Source organism: Ovis aries, chromosome 3, assembly GCF_016772045.2.
Source record: "Ovis aries strain OAR_USU_Benz2616 breed Rambouillet chromosome 3, ARS-UI_Ramb_v3.0, whole genome shotgun sequence".
In the NCBI taxonomy this organism is placed as follows: domain Eukaryota; kingdom Metazoa; phylum Chordata; class Mammalia; order Artiodactyla; family Bovidae; genus Ovis; species Ovis aries.
This window is the reverse complement of record NC_056056.1, coordinates 134,820,545-134,847,378: the sequence shown is the minus strand read 5'-3', so window position 1 is coordinate 134,847,378 and position 26,834 is coordinate 134,820,545. Positions and strand designations below refer to the sequence as shown.

Genomic DNA, 26,834 nt, shown 5'->3' with positions numbered 1-26,834 from the left:
ATCCTCGTCTTTTAACTCCCATGGTTGAGAAATTCATGTCTGAATGGGAGCCTTAGCCTGCTGCCCCTCTGAGACCTCACAGAGGAGGAAAACGCTGGAGCTGGGGCTCCTGCACTTCTTGCCTTTGGGACTGGAGAGTAGGAGCCCAGGGAATGTTCTGGATGCCTCATCCATTCTTCACGTGGTTACCCCACAGCCAGATGCTATGAGGATGGCACGTTCTACCCTATGGCCTGGGAGGCCCTGATAGAACTCCCCATAATCAAAAAAGAGGCTTGGAGAGTAATGGCAGAGGGTCCCTCAGTTGGCTGCTGGTCTGTAATCATGGGCAAATTATTCAACCTCGGTTTTCTCTCTCTCTCTCTTTTTTTTCTGACCATGACATACTGCTTGTGGGATCTTAGTTCCCCAACCAGGGATCGAACCTGTGCCCTCTGTGGTGGAAGCACGGAGTCCTAAACACTGGACTGCCAGGGAAGTCCCTCGGTTTTCTCGTTTGGAAAAGAAGATATTGGAGTGGGTTGGTTGTGGAGTTTGATGAAATAAAGTATGTAAATCATTCATACTCAGCATATAATATTAATAAATGACTTTCCTGATGGGCTTCTCGGGTGGCGCTAGAGGTAAAGAACCTGCCTGCCAGTGCAGGAGACATAAAAATGCAGGTTCCATCCCTGGGTCGGGAAACTCCGCTGGAGGAGGGCATGGCAACCCATTCCAGTATTCTTGCCTGGAGAATCCCATGGACAGAGGAGCCTGGAAGGCTACAGTCCATGGGGTCGCAAAGAGTCAGACATGGCTGAAGGGACTTAACACACACATACAAATGGCTTTAACTCCTCTGGAAGCTTTGCTGAGTCGTTTTCAGCCTTTGCGCGGGAGCCTCACCGCTAGTTGGTGGGCTTGGGTGACTGGTGTTTGGTCTGGGTTTCAAGGCTGGGCAAGAATGACTGCTTGGCTCCTGCTCAAATTTCTTTCACTTTGGTTTGGTCCCTGAGCAGCTGAAAGCAGTGCAAGGGATAGAAATGAGAAAAGGACACATTCAGGTGGCTGGTTGCTGCTCCCGTGTCTTCCTGTGTTAGTTCGCAGCGTTTGGTGATGTTGGCAGCTGTGGGGAGAAGGAGGTGTGCTGGCAAGGAGGACTGCGGAACTGCAGGTTGGCTGCCTCTAACTCCAGCTGCGTCACACCCAGAAACAATAAAACACTGCAGAAGACAGTCATTCTGTTACTCAAGCCAGGTGTCCTGGGTCTAAAGTCCAAGCCTTGAAATTCTCCCTGGATCAGCCTTGGGGCAGTCTCTTTCCCCTTATCTGTCCACGAGCTGCAGCAGGTGTTGGTCGCTTCAGTCGGGTCTGACTCTTTCTGACCCCATACACTGTAGTCCGCCAGGCTCCTCTATCCATGGGATTCTCCAGGCAAGGATACTGGAGTGGGTTGCCATTTCCTTTTCCAAGGGATCTTCCCAAACCAGGGATCGAACCTGGGTCTCCTGTATTGCAGGCAGATTCTTTACCGTCTGAGCACGCGGTTGTTAGCCTGTAAAGAGCCTGCTGAGTTGTGAGCAGGCCCCCACTTCCTCGGGGTAGATGCAGACCTGTGTCAGGGCACGACTTGGCAAGCTAAGGTTGAGCAGGGCACAAGTTGCAAGGCCACCTGGGCAGCCATGGAGCTCCTGCCTCTGTCCAGAGCCTGTCTCAGTGATCGCTCCTAGAGGCAGGTGGAAGGACTTCACTGTGGGTGAAGCCAGACTCAGGCAAACTCGAAGAATCTCCCCCATAGCAGCTGTTGCTGGGTCTAAGAGTAGATCCAGATCTGACGTTGGGAGCAGCGTGGAGGAACCTGACGACCACCTTGGACTGGGGCTACCTGCTGAATGTGCACGTGTCAGTCTGTGAGGCTGACTCCTGACTAAATGCAGGGGAGCCTGGGGAGCCTGACTGTGGACGGGGACAGATGGTGACCGGGACAGGGCCCGTCAAGCGCAAAGGACCGGCTTTCTTCTTTGTCTAGCATGTCCTCAGGGAACCACCTTTGATTCTTAGTCCCATGGAGTTCAGACGAGGCCCACCTCACTCCCCAGCACCAAGGGTGGACCAATGATGTATTTATGTATATGCATGTCATACCCACGTGCAGAGGTCCTCTGGCCGCTGTCATTGGTTTAGGGTTCAGCACATTCCCCAAGCCAGGCTACCCAGAGCCTTCCCTGATATATTTCCTGGAACCAGCAAAAGAGAGATGGGCTGCCCCAGGCCCACACTTCTCATCCCCCACCCCACATGATCACTGATGGAATCATTAGTTGGGAAGTTGATGTAAGTTCAGAGCAGCTAGTGGCCATTTTTGCTGTTACACGAGGATGGACAGGCAAACTGGGCATGAAGCCAACACTCGGAAAGCAGGCGGTGAAAATAAAGCACGGAGGAAACAATCTATTCCTAGATTTCTCCCTTCTTCCACGTTCTTGTTTCCCCCTTTTCTTCTCTGTTTTTCCTTTGCTTTCTTTCCCTCCATCCCTCTCTTCCTTCCTTTCTACTTTCCTTCCTTCTTGTTTTGGTTGAAAAATTTATTTAAAAAAATATGTTATTTATTTCTTTTTGGCTGTGCTGAGTCTTGGCTGCTGCGCAGGCGCATCTCTAGTTGTGGAGAGCTGAGGCTGCTCTCCAGCTGCACTGCCTGGGCCTCTCATTGCAGTGGCTTCTCTTGCTGTGGAGCTCGGGCCCTAGGGTGCTTGGGCTTCAGTGGTTGCAGCTTGTGAGCTCAGTAGTTGCGGCTCCCAGGCTCTAGAGCACAGGCTCAATAGTTGTGGCACACGGGCTTAGTTGCTCTGCTGGATGTGGGATCCTCCCGAATCAGGGACTGAATCCGTGTCTCCTGCATCGGCAGGTGGATTCTTTACTGCTGAGCCCCAAGGAAGCCCTGGTTGAAAATTCTTTGAGTGTGTTTTTGTTACTTGCAACCCAAAGAATCTGATCAATAAGCCACACTGAATTAATTCACTGCCACAGAGGAGCAGTAAAACGGCTGTGTGTGTTTGTTTAAACACAAGCCTGGCAGAGAGGAACTTCAAAGAACAACTTAGGAGATGACACTTTTGAGTCTCCAAAGAGCAGAGGAGCAAAGCTGAGTGGTAACTTGTAGGGTGATGGGGTGAGGGTGAGGGGGCATTTATTGGATTGTGAGGGATGGACTACTCTCTAGGCTTTATCTCGTGAGCTACCCTTTGAACCAGACAACTTCCCAGATAGGACTTGGAGATAGCTGGAAGACCAGGGAACTGGAAGGCTTCTGCTTTGGAGACCTCCCCGAGACTAGAGAGACAAGGGGCTGTTGCAGTCTGGCTTATCTCCCAGGCCCCCGGGGTATGGCGTGCCTCAGGACCTGTTAGTGCTTAGTGAGTTGGAGAGGTCACCATTTCTCCACGTCATTACAAACTTAGGTCCAGGCCTGTTGAGGCTCTGTGGCCAACTGTGTCCCCCATGTTTGCTTTGGAGAAATTGTACCAAATTCCCTAGTGAGGTCTTCCCTGCTGAATATAAAGAGTGCCCCTGTAACCTTCCTTTGTGCAAATCTTTGGCCATTTTCCTAGGGTTACCTGCTCGAAGTGGAATTGCTGAGTCAGAGGCTATGAATATTAAGGTTTTTGATTCTTATTCCGGGAGTAATTATCCATTACTAGAAAGAGAGATGTAAAAGTCCCCACTCTTGTCGGCTAGGAGACAGCTAATGGTTAAGTAACTAGTGTAAGAGGTAACCTGTTTTTCAGAGAAACAGAGCCATATCATAATGTCTGTAATAAATCGAATTAGATCATAAAATGTGGTGTGAGTGCAGCAGATCACATAGCATTAAACAAATTGGACTGCCTGGTTCCCTGGAGATGCTCAGGTCAGAAAGCACCAGACAGATGTAATGGGGTTATCAGTGTGCTTCCCTGAGAGGAGGAAGCGGGGGCAGCAAAAGCTGAAGCTGCATTTACTGAAGGTGACTTCTGTGTGATTGGGGTTAGGACCATCAGAGGGCAAAGAACTAGCATTTCTCTTTCAGGGAGCTCTTTGTTTAATGGGAGCGATCACCAGCTACAAATCAAATTATCCCAGGAGGGAGATTTTGCCCTGGAATAAGCAGTTATGTTCTAACATTTGGTCCACAGTTGGGATGGTTAATGCACATGGAGGCTCCATGGAAGCTGTAAAGCGTCGCTGGTGTGGGCTGGAGTGTTGGGCCCTAGGGACTCAGAGATGAAAGACTCGGTCCTTATCTGTAAGGAGGTCACGGTCCATTGAACGAATCTTCTAGAATGGGCTATAGTGTAATAGAGCAATGTGTGGAGGAGATCCAGGATGGCACAAAGGAGGGGAGTGATTAACTTACCTGCTGGAGGAGAAGGTGAGGTGACCTGGTTTGCAAAGAATGAGTAGAGGATTGCCAAGTGGGCAAGTGGAGGGAGGCACAGGCAGAGGGAGGGGCATCTCTGTGACCGGGGTGGCCCCACCATTTGGACTGCAAATACGCCCCAGCTTGTCCCCAGAATTTAGTGCTCTAGATCCTGCCAGAGCAGATTCAGAAGCTTAGCCTGGGGCTCTCTGAGGCTCCTCTCTCCCCCCAGCATCCCTGTGGTCACTGGTGTTGATCCAGGCTCAGCAGCCAGCTTGTTGCAAAGGGGGCCAAAGTTAATGAGGAACCAGCCCAGGCCAGCCGGTCCTCAGGGCAAAATCGGGGGCATGAGGAAGGGTGCTGGAGCGATGTCTTGCCCTGAGAAGGTATCATCCTTGCCCTCCTGGGTGGACAAGTCAGAATTTCCTGTTTAAAACTCTTGGTTTTTCCGCCTGGCCCCTTCCAGCTGGCACACAGCCTCCTGCCCTAGGAGTGTAGAGTGCAGATTCTAATCCCAGATGTCTGTATCTGTTTCCTACAGCTGCTATGACAAAGTACCATACACTGAGTGGCTTAAAACAGAAATTTATTGTCTAATGATTCTGGAGAAATCTGCAGGGCCACGCTCCCTCTAAAACCGGTAGGGGACCCTTCCTTGCCTCTTCTTAGCTTCTGGTGGTTTATCATCCTTCTTTGACATTCCCTGGACCAGAGACACATCACTCCAATCCTCCATCCTCACATGGAGTTCTCCCTATGTCCTTCTGTGTCTTTACACTGTCGTCACTTTATTTCTTTAAAGTCTTTAATAAATCTGTTACCATATTGCTTCTGTTTTATGTTTTGGTGTTTTGGCCACCAGGCATGTGGGAGCTTAGCTCCTGGAGCAGGAGTTGAACCCGCACCCACTGCAATGGAAGGCAAAGGCTTAACCCCTGGATTGTCAGGGAGCCCTGGCTGTCGCTTTATAAGGACACCGGTCGCACCGGGTTAGGTGCCTGCTCTACTCCAGTGTGGGCTTCCCAGGCGATTCTCATGGGAAGAACCTGCCTGCTGGTAGAGGAGACGTAAGAAATGTGGGTTCGATCCCTGGGTTGGGAAGATCCCCTGGAGGAGGGCATAGCAACCCACTCCAGTAGTCTTGCCTGGAGAAGTCCTTGGACAGAGGAGCCTGGCGGGCTACAGTCCGTAGGGTTGCATAGAGTCAGACACGACTGAAGCGACTTAGCCAGACACGTGCGCGTCTCCAGCAGCACTTTCCTGGTGGCTCAGTGGTGAAGAATCCGCCTCCAGTGCAGGAGACACAGGTTGGATCCCTGGGTCGGGAAGGTCTCCTGGAGAAGGAAATGGCAACCCACCCCAGTATTCTTGCCTGGGAAATCTCATGGACAGTGGAGCCTGGTGGGCTAGAGTCTGTGTGGCTGCAAAAGAGTCGGACATGACTTAGCCACCTCACAGCTACTCCAGGGTAACCTCATCTTAATCAGTTACACCTGGAGTGACCATCTGTTTCCAAATGAGGTCACTTTCTGAGGTAATAGGGCTTAGGACTTCAACATAGCTTTTTGTTGCTCTAGGGATGGGGGGCATAATTTAATCTGTAACAGCATCTCTTAGACACGTCAGAAAGCCTGCAGAGGGCAAGGAAGGCCTGCCAGGTCCCAGGGCACTGAAGTGCCTCCCACTCAGGGGTGATACTCCGGGAACACAGTGTTCACGTCTTTCTGCTTAAAGACCCAAGGCTGCTTGGGTTTGTGGCTGCAGGTGTGGGTTCCCGGAAGCTGGGGCTCTGCCACACCACAATGAGGCTGGGTCTGGAGAAGCTTGTATAGTTGAGTCCCTGTCGAGGGAGCCACTTTGGGACTTGTTCACAGCCATTCTTCAGGGAAAGAGTAATGTCCAGACCTTTTCCCTTCCAGAACGGGTTAAGATGTGAGGAACGGATGTAATTGTGACCCAGTTTTTTTTTCCTCCAGAATTTTCCTGGATATTTTTGTTTTTCCATTAAAGCAATAAACCGTGTTGGTAGTTTTATTATGATATCCTGAAACTTACAGATGAATAAAAAGGAGGATTAATAAAATTGAGTTTTCTCTGCAAGATGCAGATGTGCCTTTCGGTTTACCCAGACTTCTTTCGTGCCGGTCAGTAGCAGTGTTCATGTCGTTCTTGCATGTTACTTGTCTGCTGTTTTTTCATCTCTACTTATTACTGTAACGGGCATCTATTCTCTCATTCTGTTACCTAATCAGCTGTGCTTAGTGTTATAGGAAAGCTATTGATTTTTGCATGGTAATCTTGTACCAAGACACATTTCTGGTGTCTTTTTTTTTTTTTTAAAGCAATTATTTATTTGGCTGTGCTGGGTCTCAGTTGTGAAGCCCAGGCTTAGTTGCTTCATGGCATGTGGGATCTTCCGAGACCAGGAATTGAACTGGTGTCCCTGGAATTGCAAGGCAGATTCTTAACCACTGGACTACCAGGGAAGCCCTTCATAGAATTCTAGATGATGGCCATTCTGACCAGTGTGAGCTGATACCTCATTGTAGCCTTGATTTGCATTTCTCCAATAATTAGCAATACTGAGCATCTTTTCATATACCTGTTGGCCTATCTTCTTTGAAGAAAAGTCTGTTCATTTCCAAGGCAAACCATACAATGTCACAGTCATCCTAGTCTATCCCCTGACCAGTAATGCTGAAGAAGCTGAAGTTGAACTGTTCTATGAAGAACTATAAGACCTTCTAGATACCCTTCTTAAATCCCAAAATAGAGGTCCTTTTCACTATAGGGGACTGGAATGCAAATGTAGGAAGTCAAGAGATACCTGGAGTAACAGGCAAATTTGGCCTTGGAGTACAAAAATGAAGCAGGGCAAAGGCTAATGGAATTTTGCCAAGAGAATGCACTGGTCATAGCAAACACCCTCTTCCAACAACACAGGAGAAGACTCTACACATGGACATCATCAGACGGTCAATACCGAAGTCGGATTGATTATATTCTTTGCAGCCAGAAGCTCTATACAGTCAGCAAAAACAAGACTGGGAGCTGACTGTGGCTCAGATCATGAACTCCTTATTGCCAAATTCAGACTGAACTTGAAGAAAGTAGGGGGAACCACTAGACCATTCAGTTATGACCTAAATCAAATCCCTTGAGATTATACAGTGGAAGTGACAAATAGATTCAAGGGATTAGATCTGATAGAGTGCCTGAAGAACTATGGACGAAGGTTCGTGACATTGTACAAGAGAGAGGGATCAAGACCATCCCCAAGAAAAAGAAATGCAAAAAGGCAAATGGTTGTCTGAGGAGGCCTTACAAATAGCTGAGAAAAGAAGAGAATTTCAAGGCAAAGGAGAAAAGGAAAGATATACCCATTTGAATGCAGAGTTCCAAAACATAGCAAGGAGAGATAAGAGCCTCCTCAGTGATCAGTGCAAATAGAGGAAAACAACAGAATGGGAAAGACTAGAGATCTCTTCAAGAAAATTAGAGATACCAACAAAACATTTCATGCAAAGATGGGCACAATAAAGGACAGAGGTGGTATGGACCTAACAGAAGCAGAAGATATTAAGAAGAGGCGGCAACAATACACAGAATAACTATACAAAAAAGATCTTAATGACCCAGATAACCACGATGGTGTGATCACTCACCTAGAGCCAGATATCCTGGAATGTGAAGTCAAGTGGGCCTTAGGAAGCATCACTATGAACAAAGCTAGTGGAGGTGATGGAATTCTAACTGAACTATTTCAAACCCTAAAAGATGATGCTGTGAAAGTGCTGCACTCAATATGCCAGCAAATTTGGAATACTCAGCAGTGGCCACAGGACTGGAAAAAGTCAGTTTTCATTCCAATCCCAAAGAAAGGCAATGCCAAAGAATGCTCAGACTATTGCACACTTGCACTCATCTCACACGCTAGCAAAGTAATGCTCAAAATTCTTCAAGCCAGGCTTCAACAGTATGTGAACCGTGAAATTCTAGATGTTCAAGCTAAATTTAGAAAAGGCAGAGAACAGAGATCTGAACCAGAAATCAAATTGCCAACATCCGTTGGATCATTAAAAAAGCAAGAGAGTTCCAGAAAAAAGTCTATTTCTGTTTTATTGACTATGCCAAAGATTTTGACTGTGTGGATCACAGAAAACTGTGGAAAATTCTTCAAGAGATGGAAATACCAGGCCCCGTTACCTGCCTCCTGAGAAATCTGTATGCAGGACAAGAAGCAACAGTTAGAACTGGACATGGAACAACAGACTGGTTCCAAATTGGGAAAGGAGTACATCAAGGCTGTATATTGTCACCCTGCTTATTTAACTTACATGCAGAGTGTATCAGGCGAAATGCTAGGCTGGATGAAGCACAAGCTGGAATCAAGATTGCCAGGATAAATATCAATAACTTCTATATGCAGATGACACCACCCTTATGGCAGAAAATGAAGAAGAACTCAAGAGCCTCTTGATGAAAGTGAAAGAGGAGAGTGAAAAAGTTGGCTTAAAACTCAACATTCAGAAAACTAAGATTATGGCATCCAGTCCCATCACTTCATGGCAAATAGATGGGGAAACAATAGAAACAGTGACAGATTTTATTTTCTTGAGCTCCCAAATCACTGCAGATGGTGACTGCAGCCATGAAATTAAAAGACGTTTGCTCCTTGGAAGAAAAGCTATGTCCAACCTAGACAGCATGTTAAAAAGCAGAGACATTACTTCGCCAACAAAGGTCCATCTAGTCAAAGCTATGGTTTTTCTAGTAATCATGTATGGATATGAGAGTTGGACTATAAAGAAAGCTGAGCACCAAAGAATTGATGCTTTTGAGCTGTGGTGTTGGAGAAGACTCTTGAGAGTCCTTTGGATTGCAAAGAGATCCAACCAGTCCATCCTAAAGGAAATCAGTCCTGAATATTCATTGGAAGGACTGATGCTGAAGCTGAAACTGCAATACTTGGGCCACCTCATGAGAAGAACTGACTCATTGGAAAAGACCCTGATGCTGGGAAAGAATGAAGGTGGGAGGAGAAGGGGACGACAGAGGATGAGATGGTTGGATGGCATCGGCAACTCCATGGATGGACATGAGTTTGAGGAAGCTTGGGGAGTTGGTGATGGACAGGGACGCTTGGCATGCTCCAGTCCATGGGATCGCGAAGAGTCGGACAGGACTGAGCGACTGAACTACTTGTCTTCTACCCATTTATTTGTTTATATATTTAATGTTGAGCTGTATGAACTCTTCGTAATATTTTGGAAATCGATCCCTTGTTGATCACATTGTTTGTAAATATTTTCTCCCATTCTGTAGGTTGTCTTTTTGTTTTGTTTATGGTTTTCTTTGTCATGCAAAAGCTTTTACGTTTAATTAGGTCCTATTTATTTTTGCTTTTATTTTCATTACTCTAGGAGGTCAAAAAAATACTGCTGTGGTTTATGTCAATGAGTGCTCTATGTTTTCCTCCAGGAGTTTAATAGTATCCAGTCTTACACTTGAGTCTTTTATCTATTTTGAGTTTATTTTTGTATATGGTGTTGGAATATAGGCCTTTTAAGTCCCTTCCAACAATTCTTAGAGGACAGGGGCAAGAAGTTCTAGAGAAATCTCAACAGATATGTAAGTTGAAATCAAACTGTAATGACCCTTGTTCATTTTGCCTGCCCCAAACGAAGCTGAGTGCTTCTGTATCTGCTTCAGGGCTGAATTTTTTTCTCTGCTATTCATTGACTGCCCATCTCACAGTCCTAGCTGTTCTTGGTAGATCTAGCAAATACTCTTTCTTGTATTTTATAAGAAAGGACCGGAGAAACTCTACCTTCTTTAAAAAAGGAGGGTGGTCATTTCAATTCGGCAAAAGGTTAGAGGTGGAAAAAGATAAATTCCTGAGATACATTCAGATTCTATGTCTATTCCCTTTTGCCCCAGCCCAGAAGTCTGAATGGGTCTCCCACTTAAAAAAAAAAAAATTAACTGCAAAATAAAGGGCCCCAAGTGGTGTTTTAGTGGGAGTAAGAGTATTTTGGATTGAATTTGTATCTGTGTCAGATAATGTGTTTCTAGAGATAAGCAGTAATAGTTATTTTCAGAACTTCATGAAAGTTTGTTCAGTAAACTAATGAATGGGTATTACTGACAAGCTTTCCAAAGTAGAAATTATATGCAACTGTAATCGGATGGTAAAAGGGTAATAGAGGAGAAGCCCTTGGTTTCTGCTATGGGGAGTTCATGTCGTTTCTAAAGGAGATTCACAATTTACTGTTCAATTGAAGCCAATTCAATTTTATGCAGGAAAGGGCTGCATGGAATTGTATTTCTAGGAATCCACACAAACCATGAAAAGCATGAGTAGTTCTTTACTGAGCTCTGTCATTAACTGGCTTGGGCAAGTCCCTGTTCCAGGCTTATTTCAGCTTTCTAGTCTGTGAAATATTCTGTGTATATTTACAGTCCCATTTGAGAGAAATGAGGTAACGTGATAAAAACATTGAGTATATAGAAGTATACAGATGTGAAGCACTGAATCTGCAGCAACCTTAAGGATATCCCAGGCCTACTGGTTAAAAGCGAAATAAGAACTTCTCTACAGGCTCAAGAGATCTTATCCCCAAGAAGATAAGACAGGGAGTAAAACCACTGTAAACACACTTGGTTTCTAAGCAGGGCGAGGTTTGGTTAGAAACGGATAAGATAAATGCATTTAATGAATACAAATGTGTTCAAATCTGATAGCAAGGACTTGGCAAGTGGTCCTTGGTTAACACCTACTTCTCCTGAATTCCTGAATGACTTCCTATGTGGATCTGGAAGTCCCAAAGCTTCTTTCTTCAAAGTTTACTTTTCTGTTTTGTTCTAATCTGTTTCTGTTTCTAATCTAATCTGTTTCTGTTTTGTTCTACTCCCTCTAGTCGTCCTTTCCTTTGGAGAAGGCAATGGCAACCGACTCCAGTACTCTTGCCTGGAAAATCCCATGGATGGAGGAGCCTGGTGGGCTGCAGTCCATGGGGTCACTAGAAGTCAGACACAACTGAGCGACTTCCCTTTCACTTTTCACTTTCATTCATTGGAGAGGGAAATGGCAACCCACTCCAGTGTTCTTGCCTGGAGAATCCCAGGGACGGGGGAGCCTGGTGGGCTGCCGTCTATGGGGCTGCACAGAGTCGGACACGACTGAAACGACTTAGCAGCAGCAGCAGCAGCTGTCTTTTCCTTCTGCCTTTGTCCAAATATCTCAGTTGTGATCCCAGAGAAAGGAGAAGGAGGTTTTTGCCAGTTTGAATGGGTTCTGTCTACCAGAGCCTTACTGAGTCTGGAGCAAGGTGTAAATTAGTTCAGTATAGGCAATTCCTTTTCTTTCACCTATCATTTTATTTCATATTTATTTATTTTTGGCACTCGGGCTTTTGCTGCGAGTTGGGGCTATTCCATAGTCGTGGTGTGCGGGCTTCTCATTTTGGCTAGGGTTTCAGCAGTTCGCCTGGGCTTAGTTGCCCTGAGGCGTGTGGGATCTTCCTGAACCAGGGATTGAACTTGTGTCCCCTGCATTGGCAGGCAGATTCTTATCCATTGGACCACCAGGGGAGTCCTCTTTTTAGATATATAATGTGTATTTCATTTTAGTGGTTCTGCACCTTCCTGCTTTGTGTGGGCTTTCTCCAGTTATCGCTAGCAGGAGCTTCTCTGTTGTGGCGCTCAGGCACCCCACTGCTGTGCCTTTTCCTGTTGTGGAGCACAGACTCCAAGCGCTCGGCCTTCAGTGGCTGTGGCACTCGGGCTCTAGAGCGCTGACTCAGTAGTTGGGGTGCCCGGGCTTAGCTGCCCCACGGCATGTGGAATCTTCCTGGACCAGGGATCAAACTTGCGTCCCCTGTGCTGGCAGGCGGATTCTTAGCCACGGTACCACCAAGGAAGTCCAGTCCTCTTTTTAAAAGCCTTTTTGGCCCTGCCGCACAGCTAGCGTGATCTTAGTTCTCCATCCAGGGATTGAACCCCAGGTCCGTGGTTGTAAACGTGCCAAGTCCTAACCACTGAACCCACCAGGGAATTCCCCGGTATAGGCGATTTCTATGGACGATGTTGATGGTGATGAATGGAGGGGGAGTGATTTTTGCAGGCAAGACTCGGTTTGTGTAGCATTTTGTTGTTTTTCTGTATGATGTATAGTGTCCCAGGCTGGCAGCCTGCTGTGAACAAAGAAAACTGTATTCTGTAGTCTCTCTAGATGTGCTGTGACTTGGCAAGAGCTGACTGCACATCACGCACCTGCATGACCTTTCCAGCTTGACAAGAATAGTGTCTCTCTCCGGCTCCCGCTCCCTTCACAGGAAATGCTCCCAGACGGCCAGCCGCACAACAAGCCCTAATTAAGTCTTTCCTCGAATCCCGACCTCTTTCCCTCCAACCTTTCCTTGGTTTTTGACGTATAATTAAGAGGAATGTGGAGAAACCAAATCAGGTATAAGATGCGGCTGGGATTGGGTACTACCTAATGGCAAGTAAAGACCAAAACCTCTGCCCTGGCAGCTCTTTTGACAGTTTAAACTGGGCAAGAAACATGGTACATAGATGGAGAAATTAAGATGCTTTTGATGGAAAAATTGGTTGCAATTATGTGAGGACATTTCCTCAGACCTTTTGAGTTACTTGTGTTTCATGCCTCTTTGTCTCTGAATAAGAGAATCTCAATGCTTTCCAGACAATATTTAAAAATAATACAGGTAAGGTGCTTCGTGCTTCCCTGGGCAGGCTGTGAACACATCCTTACAATGAGATGCAAAATTTGGCTCTCTGTTTACTTACCTGAAAAGAGAGTCCCACAGATATTGTCATGTCCCCAGAGGCTCAAGACCTAACCTCTCCCCACCAAAGTTTAAGAACACTAGTATTAGAAGAAGGAAGGATCTAGAGACAAAGATGGGAAAATAGCCACATTCGGAAGTCACAAAGGGAGGGTGGAGCTTCTAAAGTTAGGGAAGGACTGAAGTCCAGGCAGCCCCATGGGAGGCAGTGAGTGGTTAAGTGTGTATACTCTGTAATGAGCTACTTCTGAGCTCAGACTCAGGGTCTCCATTTATAGACTGTGCTTGCTGTGTGAACTGGGGTAGCTTACATCTCTAAGCCTCAGTCTTTAGTGTTCTCATCTGTAAAATGATGGAGGAGATAGCACGTACCTCACAGAGTTGTTGCAAGCCTCCGTGCTTCCCTGTGAGCTGTGTGTGTGTGTGTATGTGTGTGTGTGTGGTCTCTGTCTCCACCCATATTTTCATTTTCCTGTCTATTTTATGTCTCCTCCTCCAAGAATTCTGTGCAGGCCTCAGAAGTTTCTGAGTTCTGTTTTGCTGGGTTCTCCTCGCCACCGCCCCCCACTCCCCCAAAACCCCCACTTTCTTTAGAAGAATAATCAGTGTGAGGTGGTGTCCTTGGCTGAATATCTTCCTCCTTCCAGCCCCTTCCACACCTCTTTGCTGGCCAGGCTGAGAGCGGCATATTTGCTCCTTTCCAAGCTGTGTAGAGAGCTGAAGGTGCCGGCAGCCTAGTGCCTGGAGCCTGCAGCCAGCGAGCTCGCCTTCTTTGGGAAAGAGGACACAAGACAGGCCTGGGAGGGGAGAGCCTGTCTCTGCAGACAGACAGCTGCCTCAGGGCAGTCTTGCAGCCGCCTCTGCAGCCAATTCCTTTTGTAATTTGCACAACAGACCAGAAGATGGGGCTCTTGACCCTGGAGTCAAGAGCCAGAGGCTCTGACTTTTTCTACTTTCGAACTGGAGTCAAATCAGACTTGCAGAGCTCCTAGCAGTAATCCTCTCCCTCCTGCTTCTTCTCTGTGCCCTGACAACTCGCGCCCACTCTCATGAAAGCACCACGGGAGCTGGCTCTTTAGGGAGTGGCAAATGGAGGGCACATCTGGTCACCATCCCTGGCCCCTCCAGAATTGCCATGTTGCCAGTCAGCCTAAATGACCCCCTGCCTCAGCTTCCCCCCTCTAACCCCCCTTGCCCCCAGTGGCAGATTTCACCAGTGGTACCACTTACGTAGGACAGTGTCATATAGTGGCCAGGGACTCTAAGCTCAGACAGAACCATCCTTGACTCATCAAATGAGACTCTCCTCACCTCCTCAGAAAAGCCCTTTCTGACCGTCCCATCTGCAGTGGCTCTCTCCACCCCCCTGGCCAATACTCTATCACATAACCTTGCAGTTTACTTCACTGCAGCTCTCATAATCTGTAATTGTGTTCATTTTTACTTGTTTGCTGTTTCTCCACTAGATTGCAAGGCTCAAGAGGTAATCATATCCCAGCCTATTATCTACTTAACCTTGAGAAAGTTGCTAAACTTCTCAGCCTCAGTTTTCTTACCAGTGAAATGGATAAACTATGAAGGGTTAGGAATATTAAATGACATAGTGCATTTACACCACTAAACCCAGGTCCTAGTGTGTGGACAAACTCTTTAAAATTTTCAACAGTATCATATTTTCTATCGTAGGAGGAAAAAAAAAGTCTGAACTGATTAGCTGTTTCTCTATAACTTGGTCATTTTTTCTTTACCACAATTTTTATTTCCTACTGCTCTTCTCCATACCTTTCTGCTTTGGCCCAAATTGTGGCTATCCTGAATGGGTCTCATTCCCTAAGAACTAAGATGCTTGCTCTCCTTACTTTGGCTTGACTGTTTTTGGGTTTAACCCAAACCAATGTCCTCTGTGTCATGTTCCAAGTAAAAAAAAATTATTTTCTCTTGGAAATATTTATAATCTTTGTTATCTATATAACTTATATGGCTCTTGTTTTATGTTCTATTATCTTGTCATCATATTAACATTTTCTCTTCTAAATTTTTATAACCTTTGTTGTCTATAGTCCTCATATGGCTCTTGTTTTATATTCTGTTATCTTGCCATCATATTAACATATATCCTGTTCCCCTGATTAGGCCATAAGCCCTCTGGAGATACATATTTTATTTTAGATTTGCTGCATCTTCAGTGCCATTTGGGCTTGTACTTTGTGTTTAATATGTTTTTTGTTAGACTGAATTAAAAGTACATATAGTCACTTATATATTTATAAGTTATATTTATTTATATATATTTATATAACTTACATATTTATAATTATGTTCTATGTGCCCAGCATTCTTTGCGGCTTTGTACAGAAGGGTATAAGAAAAATAATTATTGCCTTCAAAAAATGACACTGTTACAGTAAGCTAAAATTAACATTTAATTAAAGTACTTGACCATAGCATGGTAACTGCTATAAGGATGGTATGAAGTGCTATGAAGACTCAAAGGGGAGTGATGACATCTTTTAGGGGTATTGAGGAGAGGAGAATAAAGTTTCTTGGAAGAGGTGGCCTTTGAGGTTGACTTTGAAGTATGATTAAAGTTTTGATGGGGAAAAATGGGGGTGAATTACAGATTCAAGGGACGGAATTAGTGAAGAGGTCAACAGAGACTGGGGAAATGAACACTAAGACTCAGAAATGGGCCCAAGACCTTAAATTGAAGACTGGAAATATGGTTCTGCCTCAGGGACATGGAAGCACAAACTTGGTTCAAATTTCAGAGCCAGTGCAAGCAATGGTATGCAGAGGTTGAACATTTAATGTGCACCAGCCAGGCTATGCTCCCCAAGTGTAGTTTCTCCAGAGGCTGAGAATGATTTGCACCTGCTCTTTTTCTTTTAATAATGTGGACTCTCCTACCGTCTGATGTGATAGTGGATGTAAAGTAAAAGACCCCTTTCCTCCTCTTGGGACAGAGGGTTGGTTGGATTATGGCCAGTCTCTCTTGTTTTAAACCCAAATCAAATTGAATGTGTTACTCATGGGTTTCTAACTTTGCCTTAAATCAGCAGTTATTCTTTTGTTAAATGATTTGCCCTAGATTATTTCTCAGAAAAGTTGGAAGCATTTTTGTGGAGTTGTTTCAACCATCTTCCTTAGCTCAACCTCCTGCTTTTCACTGCCAACCTGAGGCCCAGGGAGAAGACCTGTATTCGTAGTCAATCTGTGGAGGGGATTGGATTACTGCCTGCCTGCTTCTCTTTGATACTGTTTAATCTGGCCACTAGCTCGAGGATTAGCCAGTAATTTGAGAAGGCCCTTCCCTCTCATTCTGCTACTTCCTTCTGCAAGCTCAAGGGATGGTTCCCCAGAATCCAAAAATAATTATGACCAAGGAATAAAATCATGATAGGCAAACCTGACACTTTCTCAGTTTTCAAGGGTCAGGTGCATCCTCAAATAGAACCACGAGATCTTCAATTTCTAGCAAGCGTTTGGGAGGACCTTCAAGCCCAGAGGCCCTTGAAGGGAGGGAGGCGGTTTCCACGGCAACCGGGCCCGAGAGCGATTGGCTCCCCCGGCTCCCTCCTCCACCTCCTGGTAGCCCAGGGTACCGCCGGACAGCGTCCTCCCGTGCTCCGCGCCCTGATTGGCCGTACAGGCCGCGCGCTGATTGGCTGCGGCGAAGCCTCGCGGGCCGGTGGCTATGGAGGCGGCGGCGGTTGATGGTTGACCGTTGGCACCGGGGTAGGGGTCGCCGCTCGGGCGATCTGCTCAAACCCGACCGGAGTGCGTGGCCTGCTGACGTTCGGCCTGGACCCCGCGGGCGAGACCTAGTTGGGCTCCGCCATGCCGGCCGGGAGTAACGATCCGGATGGCGTCCTCAGCTATCAGGTAGGGCCCCGCCTCCCGCCCCTCCCAGGGGCTCAGCCTCCTCATCCTCTGCCCACCCTCCTTTCTCTGCCCCCGAGCCGGGGCTTCGCAGGCCGCTCCCTGAGGGCGAGGGGAGGCCAGCCCGCGACACCAGGGGGCGCTCCGGGCGGTCGGGGATCGGGCCCGGGCTGCGAGAGGGTGACCTTGGGCCAAACCGGGAGCCGTATCCTTTGCGTGGCCAGCTGAGGAGCCCTGACGGCCCGCGGCCGGTGACCTCTGTTCTGCTCAGGTCCTCCTTGCTGGGAAAGAGGCTGGCTTCTGGCCTTGCCGCGTCCTGCTGGAACGTGGGAGAAAGGATAGCCAGGGACCTTGCTCTGGCGGGGCAGGTCTCCTCTTTGTGTTTTATTAATGGAGCTTTCTGGTTCCTTACTGGCTCAGAGGAAGAGCTGGAAAAGACTGGAGGCTCGGACCAAACGCTCAGCCTTGTTCGTGTGCATAAAACTCCCTTCATTCCATGGCACAGACGGGCTGACAAGTTCTGGATAGCGAAGTGGACAGCGGCTGGAAAAGTGCCGAGGGGTCAGGAACAGGTGTTTACTTAAAGAAATGAAGAAACAGGTTTAAGAAACTGCTAACTGTTGGGGTAGCTAATGTAAGGTAAAGCATTGGGCTGGGTGTCAGACACTGTAGGTTCAAATCTGCATCTGCCTCACATGGGCTTTGTGACCTTGAGTAAGTCACTTGCCTCTTTGAATCACATTTCCCTATCTAGTAAAATAGGGATAAGAATACCTGCTTTGCTTACTTCACGGGATGGTTTTGAGAACTAAATGAGCAGCTGTTTGGGAAGGGGCTTTGTTAAACCAGTATAGGAGAGATAACTCATTGAATTCTCACTCCCCTCTTTCCTGTGCCCATCAGGTGACTGATATGCTTATTGCTCTGCAAAGAGATATTGAAGGGAGGTCAGATATGAAGTGGGGGGCTGTGACGAGAATGATGGACCTACTCAGAAGGATGACAGGTCTTGAAACAAGGGCTACATTGATGTCAGGATGGTTTTTGTAAAGAGACAGAACTCTTTTCTGAGTTTGTAGCAAAATGGGTATCACTGACTCACCCCTCTTCTGGCAGTAGTTTGCTACTAGATGACCCATAATTCGTTTTGCTTGCTCCATCAAAAAAGGAACAACATCTGTGATTTTGGGAAATCCTTCCATATCTAATTCTCCTAACGTCTATGAAGAATATTCAGCTTATGTTTGTGATACAGTGATGGGCAAAAATAGGCAATATTCTTGCCCTGCTGGAGTTTCCCATTTAGTGTGTGTGTGTATAATCATTTTAATCAAACAGTCACACAAATAAATGTTTTATTATAAACTGTGATGAGTGCTTAGAAAGAAAGATATGTGGTGCTGTGAATGTGTATCACAGTGGTTCCAGCTTTGGTCTCAGATCAGAGATTTTGCTAAGGAAGAAAATTTGGGCAAAGATCTAAAGAATAAGTGTCAACTGAGGGAAGAAGGAGATCAAAGGGCTTTGGAGACAAAGAGAACAGCAGAGGGGGCCCATCGGGTTCAAAGATCTGAAAGAAGGCCAGAGTGGCTGGAGCCACAGGGAGCAAAGAGGTGAATGGTGTGAGATGTACTCCAGGGTCATAGCATACAGAGAGAAGGAGAGAGAGGAGCCAGAGAGAGAATGAGAGCTAGTGAGATTATGATCAGATTCTCCTCCTGAAAGATTTTCTGGCTGCAGTGGGGAGAACAGGCTGGAACGAATGTGGGGAGACAGTGTCCTTAATATGCAGAATGTGTTCCAGTTGTATTGTCAGGATCATAATAACCCCCAGGCTTCTGTTGGTGCTCTGTGAAACTGATAATTCCTGAGTGCTTCTGGGGTAGGACAGAAAGTAATTATATCTTTTACATCTAGTTCATGAAACTCGGGGATGGTGGGGTGAGGAGAGAGACAAAAACAGGATGGGAACAGCAAGACCTTGCAAAGGCTGAGTCAGGTGATGGGCAAATGGGTACTTGAGATAAGATACAGGGGGGAAAAGAAATGAGGATAGAAAGAGGAAAGGAAATGGGGGTAATTTGGGGGAGACAAGTCAATCAATTGAAAATTACCAACAAAACCTCCTGTACGAAGGCTGTGTGAAGGGGAGATGGACCTTGTAAAGTGAGCTGGCTGTGTACTTGATGTAAACAGAGATTCCAAGCATCACATCTACATACCGTGTGGCTAGGCTGTTTCCTACTGTGCTGACCCCTGACAGTTCCCTCTGCTTTCTCTCCTGCTTCTCCTTCTACAGTCCACTTGTCCTGTGGCAGCTAGAGAGAGCTTTTAAAAACACAAATCAGATGATGTCATATCCTAGCTTGAAACCCTTCAGTGGCTTCCCAGTGCAGTTTAGAATAAAATCCGAACACCTTATTATGGCCTCCCAAGTTTCATTATGACCAGGGCCTTGCCCACCCTCCCTGATAGCCTTTCCAACTCTCTCACCATGCACTCCTGCCTTGGCTCTCTTTCTGTTTCTCCAGCACAACCAGCTCCTCATTCTACAAGAGCTTTGTTCTTGTTCCTGTGGATTTTCTTCTACCCAAGTCCTCTCGTGACTCAACTCAGATGTCACCTCCTCAGAGTAGCTGTCCTTGGTCTCCACTCACAGTTACTCTCTTTCATATGACCTGCTTTCGTTTTTATTCATTTATTTTTGTCACACCATGCAGCATATGGGATCTTAATTTCCTGACCAGGGATTGGAACCCATGACTGCTGCATTGGGAGTGTGGAGTCTTACAACTGGACCACCAGGGAAGCCCCTGATTCTGCTTTACTTTCTTAATAGCATATATGACTTATATGATATGGTCTTGTTTATTATCTTTTTAAATAGAAGCATTATGATGGGATGGACTGGGCAGAAAATCTTTTTGTCTACACAGTGCCTGGAATAAAGTTGATGTTCTGAGTGAATGAATGACTTTCCTGTATCCACAGCCAGTGTGCCTCTCCTTAAGGAGCTCATGGTCTTGTCAGTATTAGCCCAGAGTCTGAGATGACCATTGTTTTATCACGTTCCCTGTTTAAAAGTCTCCCATTTCTGCTATTGTGTCTTTGCTCAGGTGTTCTAGCTGGAAAACATTCCCCCTCCTATCTACCTAGAATATTCCGTTTTAATCTTTAAGGTCTGGCTCTGTATCAGTGGGTTTCCCACGTGGCTCAGTGGGCTTCTCAGGTGGCTCAGTGGGTAAGGAATCTGCCTGTAATGCAGGAGATGCAGAAGACTTGGGTTTGATCCCTGGGTCAGGAAGATCCCCTGGAGGAGGGCATAGCAACCCACTCCAGTATTCTTTCCTGGAGAATCCCATGGCCAGAGGACCCTGGTGGGCTACAGTCCATGGGGTCACAAAGAGTTGGCATGCCTGAGCACGCATGAGCACTGTATCACTATCGGAATTTCACTTAGTCTTTTCTGCTCACAACACTCACGAAGTCGTTATTACTTCTTCCACCCCTTACCTGTGAACTCTACATGTTCGTCTCTGCTGCTGACCTGCCAGCTCCTTGTTTGCTGTCTCTGTAAGTTAACTTGCGTGAGTGTGTGCCATGTGCCAGGTGCTGTGCCTAGTGCTTTCCAGGCATTGCCTCGGTCTTTCAATAACCATAAATTTACATGCCCTTCTTATCCTTATTTTCCAAATGAGGAAACCACGAGGTTAAGTAACTTCTAATAAGTGGCAGAGCTGACCCTCTCCAAAGAATGTGCCCTTGGTCTACATGACCATAACTTGTGCCTCTGGCACCTAGACTGGTGCCTGGTTCAGAGTGAGCACTTCAACATGTTTGGGAATATATGTGTGGCAAGGAGTACAAAGGATATATTAGAGTGGGAAGAGCTGGGATGATGGGGGACAGCTAGGTGGCTGTTGGAATTTAGAATGAGTTAACGAAGGCCTGCATTATTGAATTTTAATGAGATCTCTGAAGGTGGTGCGTTCTTAAAGGGCATGATAAGAGTGGAAGATCAGAAAGCTTGAGGGAGAACCTTTGGTTTGGACTGGAACAAGGGACATCTGTAGCTTCAAATTCTCCTGATCAGCATTTTCAGAATTGAGCAGAATTTCTGGAAGAGAAGGCTACAGAGGTTGAAACTGTCAGCACTTGAGCCAAGTGGTGCTGGGAACCTCAGGGAGGCTCGGAGAGGGCACAAATGGTAAAGGGAGGTGCAAGTGCATTAGGGCAATTAGAAAGGCTTTTATGTGAATCAGACCAACTCAGACTGGGAAATGTGTAGAAATCTTCAGAATAACAAATCCTGGTGAATGGGTGATAATTGGGAAACTTGGCGGATGGGAAGAGAGGCACACTTCATGTTTAAAGTGGACCTGGAAAAACTCCTGGATGCTAGTGCCTGCTGGCCCTGGCCCGCATTGGTGCATGTCTGCTGAGTGAATGCGTGCGTGTCTCTGTAGAAAGCTGGTGACTTCTGAGTGCCATGGTCAGTCCATGGGACGCAGTCAGTATGTATTGGACAGAAGTGTCCACCATAGCAGCTTCTCCTCTCACTGCCTCGCAGTGTGCATACAGTCTGCAGGCCTCCAGCCTCTCCCACCTCACACTAGGTGTTCCTTTCCCGTGTGGGAATTGAGGGACACATGAGCATTCTCTTTACCTGGTGCTATCAGCTCTACTGGGGAGCTTCAGTAGGAGAGGTGTGGGCTTTCCTGCCAAGCAGAGAATTGAGGTAGGCTGGGGATACAATTCAGATTGCAAATTTACTTCCTTCTGAACTTGTAGATAATTGTCTTTGCTCATGGTTTGCCTTGGCAGGGTGGACAGGGCTCTCAGTTAAGCCTATCACAATGGTAATCAGAACACAGAAAAGCAACATGTTTATTCTAAATCTGCTGCTAGGTAACAGCAACAAATCCGAGATAATGGAGAGGTTGGTTGTTTCCCATAAAGTAGTAACAGGTTTACTCTGATCTTGCTAGTTAGGAAGCCATGATGTATGTATTAGTGTCTGTTGCTGCCCTAACAAACCACCACACATTTATTGGCTTAAAACAACACAAACTGAGTATCTTACAGTTCTTTACTTCAGATTTCCATCATGAGCCCCCTGGGCTAAAATCAGTGTTGGCGAGGCTGTGTTTCTTTCTGGAGGCTCTGTGGGAGAATCTGTCCCTTTAACTTCAGCTCTGTGAGGCTGCCCGCATGCCTTAGCTCACAGTTCCCTCTCTCAGCAGCCAAAACCAGCAGCACAGCATCTCTCAGTCCCTGCTTTTGTCATCAAACTTCATTCTCTGGCTCAAATCTCCTACCTCCTTCTTCCATTTTTAGGGATCCTTGTGATTACATTGAACCCATGGATAATCCAGATAACGTCCTTATTTTAAGATCCACTGATTAGCGACCCTGCTTCTATCTGCAACCTTAATTCCCTATTGCTGTATAAAGCAACGTATTCTTGGGTTCCAGGGATTAAGATGTGCAAATCCTTTGGGAGCCATTATTCTGCAAACTGCAGTGTGCTTACTAGTAAATTGTACTGAACAGGAGTGATTCCAAGTGGGGTTCAATAAAAAAGAAAAATCACTGAGAAACCAGAGTCACTTTGCAATTTTAGGCCCCTAGCAGCCTGCTGAAGAGTCAGACTAGGAAACTCACGGGTGCTCAGGAGCTCATGGCCCCTGAGAGGAGGACCAGAACAGCTGCATACAACCTCGTGGAACCCCCTTTTCTTACTATCCATTGTCTTCATCCAGTGAGGACGTCAGATTGAGGGCATTAGAGAGTTGAGGATCTCTGGGTCAGATTCAGTGATGGTGTCTACAAGGGGTCAGAATTCATGAGCTTTCTCGATAAAAAGGAAGTCGAGAGTGAAGAGATGGAGAACTATATTTGAACTCTGGTCAGTAAAGGCAGTGTGAAGTACAAGGATTTAAGAAGGTAACAATGTGACAATCTTGAGCTGTTTTCACTGTGGACATTAATCCATGATTAGGTGACCTGAACTCTCTAAAATGACCAGGTTCTTTGCTTTTGGCGGTGTTAGTGTATGATGTTAATATGTTATAGTATATAATGTTAATACAGAGAAACTTGAGTTGGAGTTCCTCCTGTCTCAGCCCTTGTGAGATCTTACTTAGCCTTGATTTATTTAGGACTGTTGTGAGGGTTGAGATGATATATGTAAAGCATAATGCTAGATATACAGTCAGTGTTCTGTAAATATTTGTTCCTAATATTAATTATAGAAACTCAGTTTACTGATAAGAAACCCTAAAAGTCACTTCTGTGTTTAATTTAAAAATGGTTATGTATCAGAACTCAATCAACACTTGACTCTTATTGGGTGGGTGGGGTAGGAGGCTGTTATCTGAAAACATTAGATAAAAGAGGAAAGGGGTCTTTGGAGGTGAAAGGCTCTGAGGCTGACTGCAGGAGAGGAAGCAGAGCTGAGTTTGGCAGGACTGCCACCTCTCAGGACCAGAGTGGAGCCACAGGGAGGGGTCAGGGAGAGGGCTCAAGGTGGGCCCCGCTGCCTGCTGCAGCCTTTGTGGTTGCTTCAAGGATCTGGGGCCATTATGTAAGACAGCCCCGCCTCTGCCTTTTAATTTGTCCATTAACTGTAAGTGAGAAGCTGGTCTGCTACTCAGCTGTAATTCATTCATTTTTCAAGGCTCATAACAATGCTTTCTTTCTCACAGCGTGCCTTGCAATTTCAGTGTTTTAATGTGTATTTAACCCTCTTAGTTCTTTTTGTCTTACTCAATCCTTCGGGTAGGCACCCACATCAGTTCACATTTATATTGTGAGTCATGGTCATGAGTCAGGAAGAGGTACAGAAACCAGGTTGTTTCTCCAGTTCACCCTTCTTTCCCTCCTGTCCTCCTTTCCTTTTTCTCCTAAACTTATACCACGTGGTACCCTTGAGAATCTGATGAAAGCTATGGAATCTCTCCTAAGAAAAATGCACACTCGCATATAATCCTCTGAAGCCCATTCATAGGAATCCTGGAAATTCATAGTTAAGAAATCCTCGAAATAAGTTAAGAAATAAGGACAGTATCAGAGGTCCATACTAATCACATGGTGAGGAATCCACAATAAGCACAGACAACTGAGACTCAATGTTCTTTTATTTTCATGTTTTATGATTTTAAGCAAAGCTTAATATGTTTGAAATTTATCCAACATTTTAAGGATATTCCAAAGTAGAGAGAATTGGAAAATGAATCACCGTGTATCCCATGACCTGGCTTCAACAATGAACAGACAGCCTGTCTTATTTCATCTATGTCTCTACCCAGTCTCCAAATCCCAGACACTGTATCATTTCGTCAGTAAAAGCTTAAGTATGTATTACTAAAGATTAAGGACCTTTTTCCTTTTTTTAATGACATGACCACCGTATCAGAATATGGGCATACCTTGGAGATACTGCTGGTTCAATTCCAGACCACCACAATAAAGTGACTGCTGTAGGCAAGTCGCACAGATTTTCTGGTTTCTCAGCGCATATAAAAGCTATGTTTATCTTCTCCTGTAATCTATTAAGTGTGCAATAGCATTATATCTAAAAAATGTACATACCTTAATTAAAAAATACTTTATTGCTGAAAAATGTTATCCATCATCTGAGCCTTTAGCAAGTCGTAATGTTTTTGCTGGCAGAGAGTCTTGCCTTGATGTGGATGGCTGGTTATGGATCAGGGCAGTGGTTGCTGAAGGTTGGGATGACTGTTGCAGTTACTTAAAATAAGGCAACAGTGAAGTTTGCCACATCCATTGATTCTTCCTTCCAGGAACAATTTCTCTGTAGCATGCAATGCAGTTTGATAGCATTTTACCCACAGTAGAACTTCTTTCAAAATTGGAGCCAGTCCCCTCGAGCCCTGCTACTGCTTTATCAACTAAGTTTATGTAATATTCTGAATTCTTTGTTATCACTTCAACAGCATCTTCCCAGATAAGGAGTTGCTTCTTATGAAGATCCCATCTAGTAGATTCCATCTCAAGAAGCCACTTTCTTTGCTAATTCATAAGAAGCAACTCCTTATCTGTTCAAGTTTCACTCTGTGGTTCTAGCAATCCAGTCCCATCTTCAGGCTCCACTTCTGATTCTAGTTTTCTTGCTATTTCCACCACATCCGCAGTTACTTCCTCCTCTGAAGTCTTGAACCCCTCAAGGCTTCATCCATGACGGTTGGGATTAACTTCCTCCAAACTCCTGTTCATATTGATATTTTGACCTCTTTCCATGAATCATGAATGTTCTTAATGGCATTTAGGATGGTGACTCTGTTCCAGAAGATTTTCAATTTTCTTTGCCCGTACCCATCAGAGAAATCACTCTCCATAGGCACTACATACATTATGAAATGTATTCTTAAATAATATGACTTGAAAATTGAAATGACTCCTTGATCCATGGGCTACAGAATGGGTATTGTATTGTTAGCAGGCATGAAAGCAACATGTCATTGTACATCTTTGTTAGAGCTCTTGGGTGACCAAGGGCATTGTCAGTGAGCAGTAATATTTTGAAAGGAATCTTTTTCTGTGAGCAATAGATCTCAACAGTGCTTGGCTGATGGTGTTTGACAGTAGTTCTGTTTTCTTTAGTAAGACACAGAAGGTGCATGAACATTTATTCAGTGACATTAGACTGTAATTAACCAAGCTAAATTAAAGTAACATGCAAGTTGATTTTCAACCTGAATTTTTCAGCTGACTGACCTGGCTCTATACAGTTTGCTTTTATAGTCTTAGAGTCAAGAATTCAACCACCCCTCGCTCCCCGCTTTCTCTAGACTCTGTGTTCTGTGCTGTGTCAGATGTCTGTGGACAGTATTAAGCATTATAATCAGTTGGCCCCTATCCTCTGGATATTACAAAACTGTGGGGAAGCCAACATGAAAAATTATTCATGTATATGTATATAGGTATACACATGTGTGAGGTTTTATGAGGAAACATATGAGAAAGTTTGGAAAACTAACAAATATTCATCCATCAAAATATATTGGATATGTAATTAAAAAGACACATGTACCCCAGTGTTCATTGCAGCGCTATTTACAATTGTTAGGACATGGAAGCCGCTTAGATGTCCATTGACAGATCAATAGATAAAGAAGTTGTGGTACATATATACAGTGGAATAGTACTTGGCCGTAAACCCACTTGAGTCAGTTCTAGTGGATAAACCTAAAGCCCGTTATACACAGTGAAGTAAGTCAGAAAGAGAAAGATGAATATTGTACAATTAACACATATTATGCAATCTAGAAAAATAGTACTGATGAGCCTATTTGCAGGGCAGGAATAGAGATGCAGACATGGAGAACAGACTTGTGAACACAGTGGGGGCAGGAGAGAGAGGGTGGGACGAATTGAGAGAGGAGCAATGAAACATATACATTACCGTATGTAAAATAGATGGCTAATGAGAAGTTGCTGTATAACACACGGAGCCCAACCTGGTACTTTATGACAACTGAGAGGGGTGGAATGGGGTGGGGAGGTGGGAGGGAGGTTCAAGAGAGAGGGGATGTATGTATGCTTACAGCTGATTCATGCTGTATGGCAGCAACCAGCACGACATTGTACAGCAAGTATCCTCCAATTAAAAATAAATTTTAAAAATGTATTGGATACTTACCACATACTGGACATGGTACTAGGTGCTAGGTACATGGTGGTCAACAAAAGACACAGTACCTACCCTCTTGGAACTTACAGGAGTGCAGGCTACTTACAGTGGT

The 26,834-nt window shown here is 45.5% G+C and overlaps 1 protein-coding gene across 6 annotated transcripts in view; it reads left to right on the top strand.

Annotated features, from left to right (window-relative positions):
- Positions 1–26,834, top strand: part of SLC4A8 (solute carrier family 4 member 8) — a 106,006-nt gene that overhangs the window by 9,177 nt on the left and 69,995 nt on the right. For 3 of the 6 annotated variants that reach the window (XR_009599893.1, XM_027967306.2, XM_060412561.1), the window contains exon 1: positions 16,848–17,070. The exons of the other annotated variants lie outside the window; for them this stretch is intronic. Coding sequence is in view for 2 of the 3 variants with exons in the window: in XM_027967306.2 (XP_027823107.1) it covers positions 17,026–17,070 (45 nt within the window). In the remaining variant the exon portion in view is untranslated. Of the gene's footprint in view, positions 1–16,847; positions 17,071–26,834 lie in introns of those variants that run through there. 6 annotated transcript variants of the gene reach the window in all.